Below are 17,395 nucleotides of genomic sequence, written 5' to 3'. Positions count from 1 at the left end.
TCCATACTTGTACATTTATATGTCCATAGTGTAATTATTTATTTATTCATCATTACAACATATATTTATTTACTATTGCTTATTTTCTACTGTTGTTTTCTTTATTCTTGCTGCTGTAACATGTTGAATTTCCCCCTATGGGGGATCAATAAAGAAAAGTCTAAGTCTAAGCTGCGCACGCCTTGTGGGTAAGAGTAATGAGTAATACAGTAGACATAGCTTAATTCACAACTAAACTTAAAGAATTAGGAGAGTAAGAAAAAAAAAAACCAATGTGCACTACTTGCATATCATGCATATGAGAAATATCCAGTTTTCCAGAGCAGACTTTTTGATGGTTCTGAACTCTCTCCTGCTTTGATCGAGGTTGGGGTGTAAATTTGCAGCAAAGCATAACAGGTTTCCAGAAACACAAACATCATCATTGCTAAAAAAAAAAAAAAAAAAGAAAGACATCAACTCCCTGCATATTCACGAGAAGAATGTAAATAAATGATGTGCTGGAGTTTTAAATTTGACGGGTCACCTCCTTCGTAAGTGTATTTCGTCTAGACTGCTTTATTTTCTCCTCAGATTCTTTGCATACTAGCTAAAACTTACCTCCTCAATTCCAGCGTCTCATACCTCTCAAAACAACAGCTAATATCTGTTGTTTCAAGTGTTTCATTGACTCTGTCGCGCTCGATTTCAAATGGGGTTCGGGTTACGACTTTCAGCTTTAGGATGTTCAAATAAAGCAGCGTTCATTCATAAAGAAAAGCGACCAAGAGACCCAACGGGACCCGGGTGTAGGGAGACAAATCCTAAACAGACCGGACGACAGTTAGACCTGATCCAAATTGTGGCTGACTGGAACAGACCCAAATAGAGGGAGAACACCAACACAGGCTGAAGCATGATCTGCGATCATTTTACTAGCAGTCACAGTGGAGAAGATGAGCAGTAGGATATGATGTCACAGAAACAACTGTAAAGCTACATTCTGTTGCTATGCTCCTAGGACTAATTCAGAGAAATAATCCTCTTCACTTAAAATCATACTGTATGCAAATGGGCTGTAAATAGATAAGAGATGAATACCCATTTAATGTTATCTTTAAAAATAATTGTCAGCCTTTGGAATAATCTTTTACATAGGTCACTCACTGCCTACAATACTTTCTCTATTATTTTCTATATTATGCCATAACACACCATCAAAGCTGACACTGAGCACACGCAGATGTATTCAGATCCACTTAGGTACGACACGTATTAACACAAGACCCTGCCTCAGCACATTAAAACCGAGTGTGGTTTAGACTGACTCAGAAGAAATGGACCTGTAAAACCCTCCTTTACAGCTGAGGTGCATCACTTCGTGTGTTGGTTTAAATTAAAAAAGAGAAAATGCACAAACTGCCATTCTGTGATCATTTTTCCTCAACTCGCTTATTGAGGAGAAGAAAAAAACTATATATATATATGGACAATGAAGCTGCACAGTGAGGCGGAGGGCTGCACGTCTTCTCTGAGCCTGCTGATGCAGAGCTAAATCAAGTTACAGACCTGAAACTGTCATGTTCTGTGTGACTCAAATTACAGTGTTGTTGGGCGCACTACACCTTCAAAGATGGTGATTTAATTATGGGAGAAGCAGAACAAGCACTGTACAAGGTCTGATGGTGTTAGGTAGCGACTGAAATAAAAAAAAAAACAAGAGAAGTTCACATTTTCATGGTTCCTTCTAAAGCTATGTTGAAAGAAATGTCATTCCCGTAAGACGAGGACACAAACAACCGTCGAATCGCCCACACACACACACACACACAAAAACCACAAACCATTCAGAGGCATACATCGAATTCCGGCCTGTTTGTGGACACATGGCTTGTTGACACTGGTTATGAAGGTTACCTCTGAGCTGCAAAGCTTTTTTTGTTACTGTGCGTTTTCTCCACAGGGCCTTCGAAAGACACCTGCTGCACAAATACGCCAAGCGAGTGGCTCAAGGAACAGCACTAACGCCGAGACGTTATTTGTTTGATTGTTTCATGTAGTTGTTCTCCGTGGCGCAGATAGACGCGTGGTCCTTATAAGGTCCCAAGTCATGCCGAGGACACGGATACATTCATTTCCACTTCTGAGCTACCAAAGAGGATGCTGTCATAAATGGAATCCCTGGAGCGGGCATCTCTTTTCTTCTGAATATAAAAGGCCAGCCGTTTGCGAAAGCAGGACCCACAAGGTTCAGCTAAGCCTTGAAGGACGAATGAATTCAGCAGGAATGTCAAAGCAATGAAGTAATGATCAGGCAAAGTGATTAATGGAGACAGACAATATTTGCATACTGGGCTTTGGGGGGGAAAAATGACAGGGTTACCTAATTTCACTAAGAAATCTGAAATGAATTCTGCATTTTTCAGACCCCATTACTGCCAATATGAATGAAATATGGGACTCAATAATTTGGTTTTCTGGGGCTAGCTGTGATTTGTTTTCTAAGATGCACAAGAGTAATTCAAGATAATACTCATATATTCATTCATTCGATTATTCATTCACTAATGCATTCCTTGTTACACTGTCAGCCCCGGAGTGGTCATTAAGAGGCTCAGCAATATCTAAAGACCACACAGTATTCAAATTTAAATGGAAAGCCAAAAATCCCAGTGTCACAGCATTTGTTCATTGTAACCTAAGGAAAGTCATTTAAAAGTTGGCAACGTCTGCATTTGGCAGTGTTCTAAAAGAAAATTGTTTAACTGCGACAAGCCAAACAAGAATCCAGACATGATGAGATGCAAGCATGGATAACCCTTTCCTCACAGGAGGTCTTAACATTGATTTTAGCTCCTGGGTTGAAGAAAATTGGCCTTCACAACATAGCTTGTGAATGTATCAATTTTTAGGAAGAAGATGAAAAACTAAATTTTGGCACGTGCCTCAGTCTCGGAGGTGTGGGGGGGGGTATCTGGCAACCTATCAGCGATGGGGCCAAATTCAATAACCTGCTCTTGTTTCTATTGTGCTTCAGTAAACACTACTGAAACACTGGGGTGTATGTGAAAATGAGCTGCCTGTCACTTGGCAAGTGTAAAAGTAACTGACTGAACAGCATATAAATATCATATAAATGTGATAGTAAAACCAGATTAATTTGCACCAAACAAAGACCCAACATATCTTATATCTCAATATAGTATCACACCTTATAGTCCATTTCCTTGGTTCACATCAAATGGTGTTTTTTTATATATATACACTGAAAGATCCAGACAAACCTATTAAGTGGACATTGAGTAAAGGTTGTTTTTTTTAAATCGAATAACTACTCACAAGATCAGTAATCAAGCTCCCCTGAGTGGTTGTTGAGCTCCTATCAAAATGTGGCACCATGTTTGGTTAGTTTAGGCAACTAGAACTAGAATTACTGTGTCATGGTTATATGCCTCTGCCAACCAGTCAAACTGCAATTTACATCCACGTCTGTCCACATCCAAAATTAGTGGTGCCAATTTAGCATCAAACCAAATATGAAATAGGCTCTCAATCTCCCTTCTGCTCCTGAGTTATAGCATTAAAAACTGACCAGAAAAGTGTTTTTGAAGAACATTATGGTGTCACAGTTCTTCTGACCTTTTGGATATAAAATCATCATTGTATTAGACATTTGTATGAAATGTTGTCATATTAGCATATAAACTCGTGAGTTATGGCTGAAAACCTGGTTTTTTGAGGTCACAGTGACCTTGAAATTTGATCGTATTGTAATTAATTCATTGCCAAGTCTGAGTGGACGTTTGTGCCAGGTGTAATGGGATTCCCTCCAGCTTTCCTTCACTAGAATGGGATGGACAGACAGACGAACTACCTAGAACAGGATGCCTCCAGCCACAGTGGTCGCCGGTACATAGAATAAAATCATTTTGACTGGATCAGATGAGAACCACACTGAGTATTCGGCCTGGACTCTAAGATTATATATTTCTGTGACACTTCCAGTTTTCTGCAGCTTGTAGCCTCGTGTATTCAGCTGTCTCACTTTAAATTAGCGTTGCTTGACACTAAACGGCACCACTGAAAAAAAACAAGCCTCACTGCTAAATTTTAAAATCTTAAGTGTTTTTTTTTTTCACAAACAAACCATGAACAACACTAAAAATCTAAAAAACAGAATATTCAGTTTGTTCATCTCTCTTTGTATATTTGGTGTTTTATTCAGCCTATATGGCCGGTGACTGTCCAAGTCAATAGTCTCAAATTTGTATTTTGATGGAACTATTATTATAAATCTATATGTATTATAAAGTTTTTTTTAATATTTTTTATATATTTATTTTGTCATACTTTGGATGCTGGCAAGGATGACGTGAATCAGCCACGTCCGCTCATGTTCACTGACAGCTAGGCAACACAGAGACTTTCACTGTTAGCTTTCTAGTGCGAGCTAAAACTGAGGTGGAACGTTAACCACCTCGGTCTGCTCCTCTTTATGACATCAATAGTCTGCCCAATGGTCTGTGGTGGTTTGTGACTGCATCGGCATACCGCAGTAACTGTAGTCAACAGAAAGACCACTGATAAATAACATTATATACCACGGCACCCAGACATTCATTCACTTCTGGAAAAAAAGAGTTAACTGCATTAGGCAACGTTAACTAAGCAGTAAAGTGAATGCACCTGCAACGAGACAGGGATCATTTCATTGGTCGACACTACACTAGACATTCTATTGGTTGGATAATTTTGACTGGGTTATAGCACAAAAAAATCCACGAGCACAGGAGAAATCCAAGAGGAGACATTTCACAAACGTACCAGCAACAAAATACCTGAGTGCAATCAAAAAATGTGGGCAGAAGCAGAGCGACACTTCAAGCAAGGGCTATGTCGTGCTCTCAGTTTTGAAGACAAAGCTCTTGCTGGCTAAAGATCTTTTGTGAAGGAAAAATCACTCTATGACTGCAAGAGTGGTCAGTCTTCTCTAGAGGAAACATCTAGCTGTGTCATCTTAAATCAGTTTAATTGTTATGCATACGGAAGTTGCTGGTAAAAAAAAAAAAAAAAAAAATGGTTGTGAACATTTATTAGGATTCCAGTAAAAACTGTAGTGTCTCTTGCTGAGTTTGCTGCAGTTGTCTCTCTGTTAGTAACGCATTACTAATAAATACGTTCCGAAGGACTTGCACGTCCTTAGGTACTCAGCAATACAACCACCAAGTGTCAAGTGGACTGAGTGAACAGACAGACAGACATGCCTGTAGACAGATAGAGACCATCCATTTTAGTTAGATGCTGTCAAACCCCAACCCTAGCTACAAATGCTTCATTGGGTACCAATTCAGATTCAATACCCAACCCTAGCCCGAGTATGTGCTAAGCCTTAGTGTATTTTCTTATCGGTAAGACCTTGAAGACTCGTGTGATTTCTCCACATTTACTCCATGCAGTAAAGAGACCCAGAGACTCACCATCTCTCACTCTGTCAGACAGATAATCACAGCTGAGAGATGAGAAAGAGGAGAAAACAACAGCCAAGATGGAGACAGAGCATGAAAAGAGGTCAGACATGGGGGGGAGAGAGAGTGAGAGAGAGGGAGGGAGGAAGTGTGAAAGAGAGAGTCCGAGCCAGAGGAAGCACATTGTTCCTGTCTCACACATTCAGGCCTCACCTACAGTTGATGCTCCCTGCAGCCAGGTCCTTTCACAACTTATCACACTCCCAGAAAATACTTCCCACCGCCAGGAATTTACTGCCAAATCTAATAATTACTTTGCAGACCTATGTGACTATTGCATTATGGGAGAGTATTCACATATACGGTCTCCAATGACTGTGACCCCGAGTCAAAATTGTCAATTTAATCATAATTAATAATAGCACTACTGCAGCATTTCACTCCTGCAAGTCAAAGTCATTAAAATGGCTCAAAGAACTCCTCGACTATATTGTCTGGAAGAAGTAATCAACTCTGGACAGGCCTCAGTAATTCATTAATATACCAAATCTGGAAGAGAAAGAGGAAGGAAGGGTGACTTTGTCCACAGGAAATTTGTTTCTTTAGACAGTTTTGGATGTTTGATATTTAGGCTTGGTAGAGGCATGGTAAAAAAAGTGAAAAAGCACAACTTGCTGTTGCAACATTTTATAATTCCAACACTTAAAAGTCATTTGTTCCTTCTTGTAGTCTAATGATTTAATTATTACCAACACGTGACTTCTTACATGAATTAAATAACTGGTGGAGGACAAATACTTGAACAATTTACAAACTGATTATTTTAAATGAATTATATGAATGAGTTAATAGATTGGGAATCAACCTAATATTAGTAGTTTGTTGAAGAGGTGGACATACATGGATGGACATATTTAGTGTTTTAATAACATGTAGGCCATAAACAGTACATCTGGCTTGCCCAACAACTTGATATGTGAAATGGGTTACCACGATGAAAATGTTGTCATCAGTAATAGAAACCATTAAAAGGTGTATGAGTTGTATTTGAACCATCCTGGCATTGATGTAGGAGTAGAGAAGGCTGCACCAGGGAACGGTCGTGGACGCAAGTCTCAGTTTCTGTGCTCTCGGATTGTTACTGGTGTTATTGGGTTTTACATTCTGTTCTCCTGTTTGTGCTCAAAATAGAGACTCCGTAGTGGGGCTTTGGGACTTAATAAAAGAAGAACTCTATTATTTTAAAACCTGGGCCCTGTTTGTACATATTTGGAGTCCAAATGACTTGTAGGGTCACACGGCCTCAGCCAGCAGCCCTTGAAGTGGGCTGCAATGGCGGCAACGTAATCCAAAAGAGCCGAATCAAAGCAAAGTGTTTGGCACAGACAGGCTAAGATTGTTATTCTAAGCATTTGAGAACTTTATGGAAAGGATTTCTACGGAGACAGACCTTTTTGTTGAAGCTGAAGATCCTATTTGTTTAAGCAGAAACAGCTGTTATATCGCAAACAATAATTTTACCTTGCACAGGACTTCGGTTAGTTACCCTTTAAAAACAACAAAGTCACACAATAACGCGATCACAATAACCAGGCAGCAGTAGACCAGCAACTCCCCTGTTCTGCGAGGTCAAATTCCAGTTTTTCTCCATTTTAATTTGAGTTTAATTTGATTTGACAATGATGTGAATTACCTCCATTTTCAATTGAATCAACAATAATTTTCTGAGCAATAGAAAACAACTATTGTATCATTCTACCCCACTGGCATCAGCATGTCCGTGTGGCGTTATACAGCTGGCTTTATGTTATTCAAAAAAAGGAACCAAGCACTTGGAGGACACCTCAAGTCAAGAATCCTCTATACATGCCACCGTCTGCACGAGTTGGGGAACACACAAAACATCCAGAACACAAAGTAATAACCATTGTGCTGCCGAGTGATGAGGAGGGTGTTTTAACTCCAACACAAGTTCAGTTAAAAATCAACAACAGGCTCAGTTTTCCAAAGGCAAATGAAACCCAGACCTTAGGTGTCGATGTGTTTCCATTGTGTGTTACAAATCAGTTCTTACCTTGGAAGCTCCCGACTGACAAGTAAAGCCAGGTGACCGCTGGGATGAAGAGCAGGGCGAGGGAGGCCGCCAGGAACTTCCTGCGCCCACGACACATTCCCAGCATCCTCTGGACCAAAGCAAATGGAAAGAGAGGTAAAATGACCTCTATGTGGGTAGCAGCTGTTGTCCAGGCTGATTCATGGCACTGGAAGAGAGAGAAGGAAAAAAAAGTAGGTTAGAAAAGGAGCAGACATTTCAGTGACGCATGTGGCTTCTGTAAGCACCCTGAATAACTGACTTAAGACTCGGTCTTCCATCTTTAACTCTGGGCTTTCGAATAGTTTTTATACCATCTTAACCAATAAATACTTGATAAGAAAGCAGGAACAGTTGGGTCCAAGCACCCGATGAAACTCAGAACCAAACACGCACAAAGCACAATGGAGAGGCCAAGAGCATCCCTACATAGGGCTTGAATGGTTATTGATATAGTTCTATAATTTGCAAAGCATGTTTCGGGCCATGTTCATCAAATATTCATGATGTCAGAATGGTTGACACAGCAATTGTGTATACCAACATGAACCCGAAAACATGAGCAGCTATACTCCGTTTGGTGATATTTGAAATAATGATAGGAAAAATATATCACAACCTCTAGATTTGCGTCCAATCTGCCATTACAGGTCTTTGGTGTCATTTGCATCAGACTGACACATTACCAACACAGACAAAGTCATGCAGCTAACGTGCGAAGTACAATAATAAAAACCTAGAACTGATTTTTATTAATCAAGTTCCATTTCATTTCATTTTTATCTTATTCGATAGGGACAATGCAACTACCACTACACAAAGCGTAGGGGCACAGCAGTGGGTCTGTGTATAGCACTACTGCCACTATCCAGCCATCCATCGTCTGTACTGCTTTTCCTCAAAGGCTAGAGCCAATCCCAGCTGATAGTGGGCGAGAAGCGCAGTACACCCTAGACTGGTCACCAGTTAATCACTACTGCCACAAACAATAGCTATTTTCATTATTTTTCTTCAGGATATTTTTTGCCGAAGAACTCGTCAAAGGCACAGACTCGTCAAAAGTTACAGCTTGATCGGGAACGGTGTCCTCTGTCTCTTGTCAACAAATAGATTGGCCCGACTGTTTTCATGCAATCTTCATCTTTCATCGACAATTTTAATTCTTCTCCACTAGTGTGTGTGGGGCGGAATGTTCAGAGCTACTGTGGGTGGGACATCACAGGAGAAAATCTGCTCTGGTCAGACACATGTAACTACAGAAGCAAACAGACTCCCAGTTTTGGAAATTTCAGCCTCCAAGTACCAAGAGATCCCTTCGAATGTTTCATTCATTCCTTATTTTGCACAAATAAATGTGGGACTTCTTAAACTGCGATATCGAAGTCTATCCACTCAAATTACACATCTACATCCATTCAGCAACACGACCTGTGGTTTTTGAGCCATCACGTCTTGGTCGTGTTGTGCCTCGGCAGGTTATGTGTTATTGACAGTTCAGTCCACATCCAGTTACACACAGCTGACCTCTGCTCTGATTGGTGTGACTGGCGGGTGGAAAGATCACCGGGTCACTCCAGTGATCAGCTGGACCACTAAGGCCGACGCTGTGGAGGCAGGGAGGCGATAGAGTGCCTCCATGTGCCATGAGTAATGCTACTGAAGCGGTGTCTTGAATATGCCGAGTTCACACTGCAGGATTGTAGCCATCTTCAGCCCCGACCATTCATCATTCACAGCATCCACACTCCTTCGACATCCCGGCACACACAACAATTCCGAGGGATATTCTCTAGTTTTATTGCCTTTCAGTGTGCTCCTAGTTGATTTTACTGTGCTGTCTTTGAGCATGGAAAGAGGCTCTGCTGTTGATATACCGGACAATTAATTTGAGAAAACAAAGATGAGTAAAGCTCTTAAAGCTAAGTAGATCGTATCTTTTTAGTAGAGGACGGTGATGCCACCACACAGGCTTTTTGTCCATTATTTTTAGTGCCTGGTTGTATAAGGATACGAGGTTTGTGACTGTAGATGGTCGCGCCTGAGCTCATACAATATGAGAAATGAGAGAAAAACATTGAATGCACGAATGACTGAGCTGCCTGAGTATAGGTATGTAGTGCCTGATTAATTTGAAACAATTAAAGTTAAGAAAGATTTGACATCTCACAGTCGGGGAACAATGCAGAAAATATCTTGCGATAGTGAGTTTCACGTACATCTGGGCCTCCACCAGTGGACGCAGCTCTACGGCATGTAGCGGATTCATGAACGTGCATCTCGCTTTGCAAGGGACTAGCAAGATATGAATCAAAATGTGTTTGGCTTAAAATCCTTTAACCTTCTGCTCAACCATATGGTAGAGCACATTTTGACTCACTATATCTTATTGAAAACATGTTTTACTTACAACATCTCAACCGTTTGGTAGAGGCCAATATTTCAAAAAATGTGGGGTCTGTTCATAAAAAAAAACATAGATTTTTGTAATTAGTGCCCCAAGGAAATAAAATATGTAAAGAATACATTTCTTCATTGCTTTTTTCTCTATAGCACTCCTTAACGGTGCACAGGGGTCCTTTTGTTTGCTCTGCTCCCTTCTTCTAGTGCCGTCAAACCTGCGGGATGCAGTGACTTTAAGCTGAAATTGAATGGAGAAAAAAATAAAATTGAAAAAAAATATTCCATAATCACTGATGTCGTGCCCCTATATTACACAGAAGAATAGAAAACGCATCCAGCTCCTTATATAATTCACACAGCTGACTTTGACACTGACACTGATAGACGCTGGGAATGACAACCGCAAGCATGAAGCAGCTCAAGCTTTCTAACCCTCCAACCAAGTTTAAAGAGCTTCCCGTCAATAAACGCCGAATAAATCAAGCACAAATCAATCCGGCTTTGATGACGCGAACTAATTTGTCAATATCTAGCGTGATGCAGGGCAGAGAATATAGAAGTCTCATTATATGATATTAGTTCAAAATCCTCTTTCTGTTACGACCACATTTGTCCAATTACCCAGTTGACCTCAGTCGATTTTTAATCTTCACCAGAGACTGCCCACGGATGAAACATAATACCTCTGCCTGACACTGTGGAGGCTGGCACGTCCACAAGCCAGGATGCCAATTATCGCTGGTGTCACCCAGTAAAAATCCAGTACAGGGAGCGGACCTCAAAAATGTGGAAGGATTTTCAGCACTCTTCCGAGCACTTACTGATCCCCCTGGGTATTTTATTGTGGCCTGGGCAACGTGAAGAGCGCAGAGTGAGACAGGGTTAAATGAGGTTAAGGAAGATTAAACAACTCTCTCAAGTCCAACAACCGCCGCTTTGATAGGCCGACTATGAATCATTTCAGCGAATCCTTAACCTTTGACCCATGATATCAGTTCTCCACTGGATACTGTGATTTACATTGCAAATGCTACACTGAACACATTCATTAGCATATTCAAGTGAGGTGTCAGACCACCAAGTAAGCAGAAGCAGTCACGCAGGGAGGAAAAGGATAATGAAGCAAGCATGTAGCAGAAGCTCAGACTGAAGAGCCTCGGCAGATTAAAGGATATTCTTGGCCTCTGTTAGCGGCTATGAGCTTCATCGCTAAGATGCGGCAGGGCACCATCACCTTTGTCACAGCTTTGCATCAGAGTCTGGTTGGGCAGTAACACAGGAGACAGACAGTGAGACACTATTACATTTAACCCATTTTTAAGGGGTTAAATAAATTTGCAGTCCTTACTGAGCCACATAGCATAGTTCAAGTGGTCCAATTTCACGAAGTGCTGCAGTGAAAGCAGGGATGTTTGGGTTCATCGGGGTCGAAAAGTGGTCATGATGAGGAATGTGAAAAAGCATTTTGTCCGACCACATCATTTCTTGCACTATAATTGAACTATTAGATGCAATTTAACAGAAGAAGAAAAAAAAAATCAGATACATGTGAAATTGTATTGTCAGTACGCAGCACTCAGCATGCAAGTGTGGTTTCACAGTCAACCCGAGGATTTAATGGAGATTTATTTAAGTGAAATTACATTTATGCAGCTGAAGCTGGTGAGTTCTGTTTTTTGCCTTTTTTTTTATTTTCCCCAAAGCTGAAGATGGTTGTTAGGGGTTACGGTGAAGGAATGAGAAGTCTGGCCATCCATTCTAAACTTTTTGAAGAATCTAAACTTTATTTAAATGGCTTTATTAAAAACATTTAACAGAGTTTATAGGATCTCAAGGACAGCTTTCTGGCGAAAGTAGTAAAAAAAAAAAAAGTGAGATCCTATCAAACATCAGAGTTATTGCATGGGTTTAGAAGTGAGAGGCCACTTCTTCTTCCTCCAACCACCCCTCCAAATAATCAGGCCACTGCATCTGCCGCTTTACTTTACTTTTACACTTTACTCACTTAAACAACTGACGACCAATTCAGGCATCCACATGAGGCCTATATGATTACATGGTCGAATCTAACTTGAACCATAAAAGCCCCCGGCCCTCCCTAAAACTCAAGTCATTTCAAATCTGAGAGGGAGTTGACCTGTGAATCACATTCAATCTTTTCAAATCTTGTCCGGCACAAAACATAATGTGACATCCATAGCCTGGCTTCAAATATATAGTCATTGCTTGCAATGTCAATGGTGAGATTTCCCTCATGGCTCAACAGTAAATTAATAGAAAATGGAATTTTATATCCACAGCTCAATAGTAAATTGCTGTGTGTTGACACTAAAGGTGATGAGCAATGATTACAGGAGCAGTTGTTTATGGGTTGAAAAAGGCAATGGGGAAACATGCTGAGAGTCTGATTGAATTGTTCTCGGAGCATTTCTCAGCCCCACTGCAGTGCTTTGACTTCACAAAATCTGGAGTTACAGAGGTCAGAGATAAAAAAAAAGAGTCTGATAAATCTGATGAAATGAAAACATCTCACAGACTTGTACTGGGCAAAAGGTGCCTGAAATAAACACAACTCAAATTCAAGCGTGTATACAAGCGTTTCTTTCACGGCTGCAATTGTTCCCTAACTCTTAAGTGGGTGTTTTAACCCAAACCACGACCTCATTCTTGCGCTAAAATGTTAGTTTTGGTAGCCTTGATCTGACAAACCTTAAATGAAGCTTTTTTCAAAAACTCAATAGAGAAGCTCTTTTCTCACAGATTCCATCTATCCCACCACCATCGCCTCATCAGTGCCCGTGGAGAGTCAACAAAAAGTTTCCTACTGGCTGTAATCCACCACCACTAGCATCTAGACTGTGGGAAGCTGCATCAAATTGTCGGTTTTGTTTGATGATCACGCTCACGAGCACGTAGCTGAGATTTTGCAGCTTTACACACTGGCTCCTTAGCGAGCCTCTCGGACCTGCGCTTGTCCTCATCCAGAGACATTTACATCTATGTAACTGCAGCCTTAAGCAGCCTTTTAAGCCTGGAGATTTAGCTTTGAATACTTGTCACGTATGTGACACAGAATTCAGCTTCCAGGTTCGCTAGTCCATGTGAAAAAGTTTTCCGAGCCTCGTCTTGCAGAATGAGAGGTGAGTACTAGAGGCTTCTCTGTGTTATTAGGAAAGTAATCTTCTGTCAAAAAAAAAAAAAAAAAAGGACTTCCAGCAAGGAAATTAAAAAGGAGAAAGTTTCTATATTACAATGTACAATAAACCACTCCAGAGACAGCCAGCAACTAAAAGTCAGTTATTGCTTATTGAGCATGATATAGCTGGGAATAACCTTTAACCTCTAGATATCCATTTAGAAAGTACTAACTGGACGGTGTTTGAGTGATTAAGTAGGGTGATTGCTGGATAAATAACTTCAGACAATCAATAATTATTGTTAGCCTCACAACACAGCCGACAGTCCGATCCTTTCTCTGAAAGTAGATGTAATATCTGGATGGGGAGAAATACTGACAGTGCCAGAGAACCAAGACAATTGTGTTTTTAGCACAGACGGCATTGTTTTAATGAATGTTTAATGTCTCTCTGACTCACTGGATCACAGATTTCCTAATTAAAATCATCATTTTCTCACCTGACATGAGTGAAATACAGAAGCGAGCACATAAAGTTAGGGAGCAACAGAGTGGACCTTTACCCTGCAGAGTATTCTGCTCAAAACAGTCGATCCATTCAAGTCAGCTGGTCAACTAACAGTTACTGTAATGATGTTCATCATTATCATTATTCGTGATTACTTTTTTGATTGATTAATTCATCTTTTTGTCTATAAACAGTGCAAACGATAAGCTGAATTTTTAATGAATTGAACTTATCTACATATGTCTTTATTTGTGGACAGTAACTCCGCAGAATGGAAGTGGATTCTTCGCCTTGGGATCACAGGCACTGTCAAAACAATCTTAACTTTGAAGAGATCCATAACGAGGCCTTTCAGGATGTGTTGGCCAAGGAGTTTCCTGAAGGACAAGGACAAGAAGTGCTTCAGCTTTGGTGATCACCAAAGCAAAAAAAAAAAAAAAAACATAGTTCGGGGAGACTTTCGGGGTGATTAGAAAACACCGGGTGTGGCCGAGCATGTATATTACTGCCACAGAAGTGCAAAGATGAAGAGCGGCCTCTTCTCTGTCGAGGCCAGCAGGGAGACTCCTGACGTGTGAATCAAGGGCGGCCACAGGTCAAAACAATCCACATTATCTTGACAGGCGTATAGAGTGTATTGCGGACTAGTTGCTCCCGCCTCACCCACAGAGAAGAGTAAAAACATATTGATTGTGAAGAGTGGAGTTGCCTTCCAATTCATTATGTTACCTTAGCTGTACACTCATTGGTATTCTGTTATAGTGCGGGGGGACATGTGCACTGCCGTGCAGAGGAGGCTCGACGGTAAGTATGTCATTGGAGCTTTAGAACCACATAAAAGGCATTTAGAGGTGAAAATTCGCACAAATCCTCGGCAGCGAGGTGTCGAGCATGATGGTGCTTGTGGTGTAAATCAGCTTACTGTGCTGAGGAGGTCTACCTGGGAGCTGTTACTGATTTAGCAATATGATTTCACGTTACCTCAGACCTAACACAAATAGACACCTTAAGTAAGGATGATCAGCTGGATCATTTTTAGAAGAAGCTGAGTCAGGGATCCACATTTAACCAGTTTTTAGGCAATAAATGATCATTCAGGACTGTTAGACCTTGGGTCTTTCCTGTCAGTAATATTAAGGTGGTAGGAATGTAGTGTAAGCCATTCCCCGGAAAAGAATATAGATGTTTCACGACTCTGCAGCACCCCCAATTTTCTTTACTCTTATCCTATGCCAATGCCATTTTTGCACAGTATCCGCCTATTGCACATATAGTGTTGTTGAGGTTAAGGAAAGATTGGTTGTGCGCTCTATTAAAACAGCATTAACTACAGGTCTGTGACATCCATCGCATGCTCATCCACCACCCTGACCCCCACACCCTTCCATGCAGCTCACCTCCTTGTCACCGGTTGTCATTTGTCCGATCGGTCAGTAATAATTGTTGGTTCACCGACAGCATTTGACCGACAGCATTTAAGTCATTATTTTATTCTTAAATTTTATTTACGCAAATCGGACAAACAACAGGTTTATTATTCCAACAACTATATCAAGGAAATGTGAGGAGTAGATACACAAAAAAATAAAGAAATAAAATAAAGAGCAATTGCTGTTTGTCATGAAAGACATTACTACCAGTGTTCCAGCGCAGGAATGCTGCCAAAGATAAAAAAAAAAACTCCTATATGATGTGAAATACAGAGAGATTAGACTGGACAGTGATCAACATAGCGTTCATTTGACTTGAACGTCTATTCCACACTCCAGATTTAAGAGAATCATTTGGTTCGTCACCACCTTTCAAGGCTCAGCTTGGTGTATGTGGAGCTTTTGTTACCATGGAGACCAACAATCCATTCTTCAAGTGTGAACTCTAAGAGAAATTGTTTGTGAGCACTTTGAACTCTGCATCTGCAATGAATCTCTGAAACTTTTTTCTTTTTTTTCCTTTTACCACACTCATAGTAGGGACAGGCAGTCCTCTGAGTCCGGTGGCGGATATCATACACACAGCTGCACTTCTTATGCATTTTAGCTCCTTTCTTTTCAGACAAAGCAGCACGATACATTTTATAACAACTCTATGATGAACTGCTGCTTAGCTGGGAGGGGCACAGATCTTTAGTGGCCCAAAAGAAGTAATTAATCATGGCCAACTCTGACCTGGAGGCTAAGCAGAAGGAAAAAAAAAAATGCACGTTACTGAAACATTTATCTTCATGGTGATTTTTTTTTTCCTGCCTCGTCTCTCTCTGGCTGCAAATTCTCTGCTGTTGTCAAAAGCCAAGAAGAACCGTTAATACAGAGAAAGTTATAAATCCAACACTTTCATGTTGTTGGTTGGTTTGTTGGATGCCCATTTTTACAGAATGGTGTTAAGAATCAAAAGGAAAAACTGTGATTTAAGAAAAAACAAACAAAACATAATCCAGGCCAAAATCCCTCCCTTGTTCCCTGCAATAAGGACACTTCAGTAGTTTGTTCTTCAGTGAGGGCAGCATGGTGGTTAGCAGTGTTGCCTGTCAGCAAGAAAAAAGAATGACCAATGTCAGCTGGGTGTGGCTCCAACCCCCCCCCTGCGACCCTTACGGACAATGGGTGGACACTTTGGTCACATATGAATGGCTATTATTGATGATTAGAAATGGCTGACCAAATGGCTGGACTCTGGTTTCTTAGGTCATCAATTTGTGAAAAGGACTTTAATAACAATATCGCCGCAAACAGAACGTGACTCACTGATGATTTTTTGTACTGCTTTCCCAGTCCGTCTCAAAGCATACAACCCTAGGCAGAAAAGTAGGGCACGGGACTAAAAACAGAAACGGTGTCAGTGTCTTCACTGTGGAAGATGAGGACTGTCAGAGTGGAAGGTGACACTTAAACACAGGGTACAACGGCATAAAGGTCTCGGCCTACAAGGTCCAACGTTGTCTGGGTTACATTCTGAGCAACATTCTGACAAATCACATTCAAGTTATTTAAGTGGACCATTTCAGAATATTGGTCTAATTTTCCTGGTTTGGACATTCATTCTTATCGGTAGTAGCAGTAGTGGTAGTAACAGTAGTAACGTTTCACTCCACTAGACACAGCCTGCCTTCAGACAGCTTTTAGTTCACGGTTTAATCATTGTAATTACCCCACTACACAAACTAGAAACATCACAATCCAGTCCCAAGCACTGCAGATGAAAATTAATGTACGAAAATACATCATACTAACAAATCTGTTATCATCTAACGAGCTAACGAGCCTACGGCCAGAGCGCCCGTCATGTCTAACCGCTCTTGCTCACAGACGGTGTCTCTCTAAAACAAGACATCCTGCCCGCAACAGCAAGGAAGTCAACAAAAGCCATCCGAAACACTGGTTATCAAGGTTGGGTTGACTGTGGTGAGAGAGGCTAAACTGGCAATGCCCCCCCCAACATCAAGATGGTCAAGTCTAGACTCCCAAGTGAGCACCGGCGAAGTGCCAATGGAACCGTGAACCGTGAAAAATCCAAGCAGTGATAGATTACTAACAGGCAAAAGAGGAGGGCACAGAGTAAACTGAGGCTATTGATCGCAGAGATCATGGTGGATCTGTTTTCAAGACAGTGGCATGACAAACTCAGAACACATACTGATTATTGCTTTACATGGAGTTTAAACTTTCACTTGGGTCAGATCCAATAATTTTAAGACTTCTTAGTATTGAACCAACCAACCACTACTAAAAAAATATTAAGAAGCTACACCTTTTAGATTTAGTTATCAAAATTCATCCTGTGCAGAGTAATTGAGAGGGAAATCGGTGGGGGGGGGGTGG

The 17,395-nt window shown here is 40.9% G+C and overlaps 1 protein-coding gene across 1 annotated transcript in view; it reads right to left on the bottom strand.

The window, feature by feature from the left end:
* Positions 1–17,395, bottom strand: part of large1 (LARGE xylosyl- and glucuronyltransferase 1) — an 85,308-nt gene that overhangs the window by 56,652 nt on the left and 11,261 nt on the right. Inside the window, exon 2 of the mRNA XM_070853662.1 lies at positions 7,519–7,705. Coding sequence (XP_070709763.1) covers positions 7,519–7,624 — 106 coding nt within the window. The 5' untranslated portion in view covers positions 7,625–7,705. The remainder of the gene's footprint in view (positions 1–7,518; positions 7,706–17,395) is intronic.

This window comes from Pempheris klunzingeri, chromosome 22 (genome assembly GCF_042242105.1).
Source record: "Pempheris klunzingeri isolate RE-2024b chromosome 22, fPemKlu1.hap1, whole genome shotgun sequence".
Classification (NCBI taxonomy): domain Eukaryota; kingdom Metazoa; phylum Chordata; class Actinopteri; order Acropomatiformes; family Pempheridae; genus Pempheris; species Pempheris klunzingeri.
This window is presented reverse-complemented; position numbering and strand designations above follow the sequence as displayed.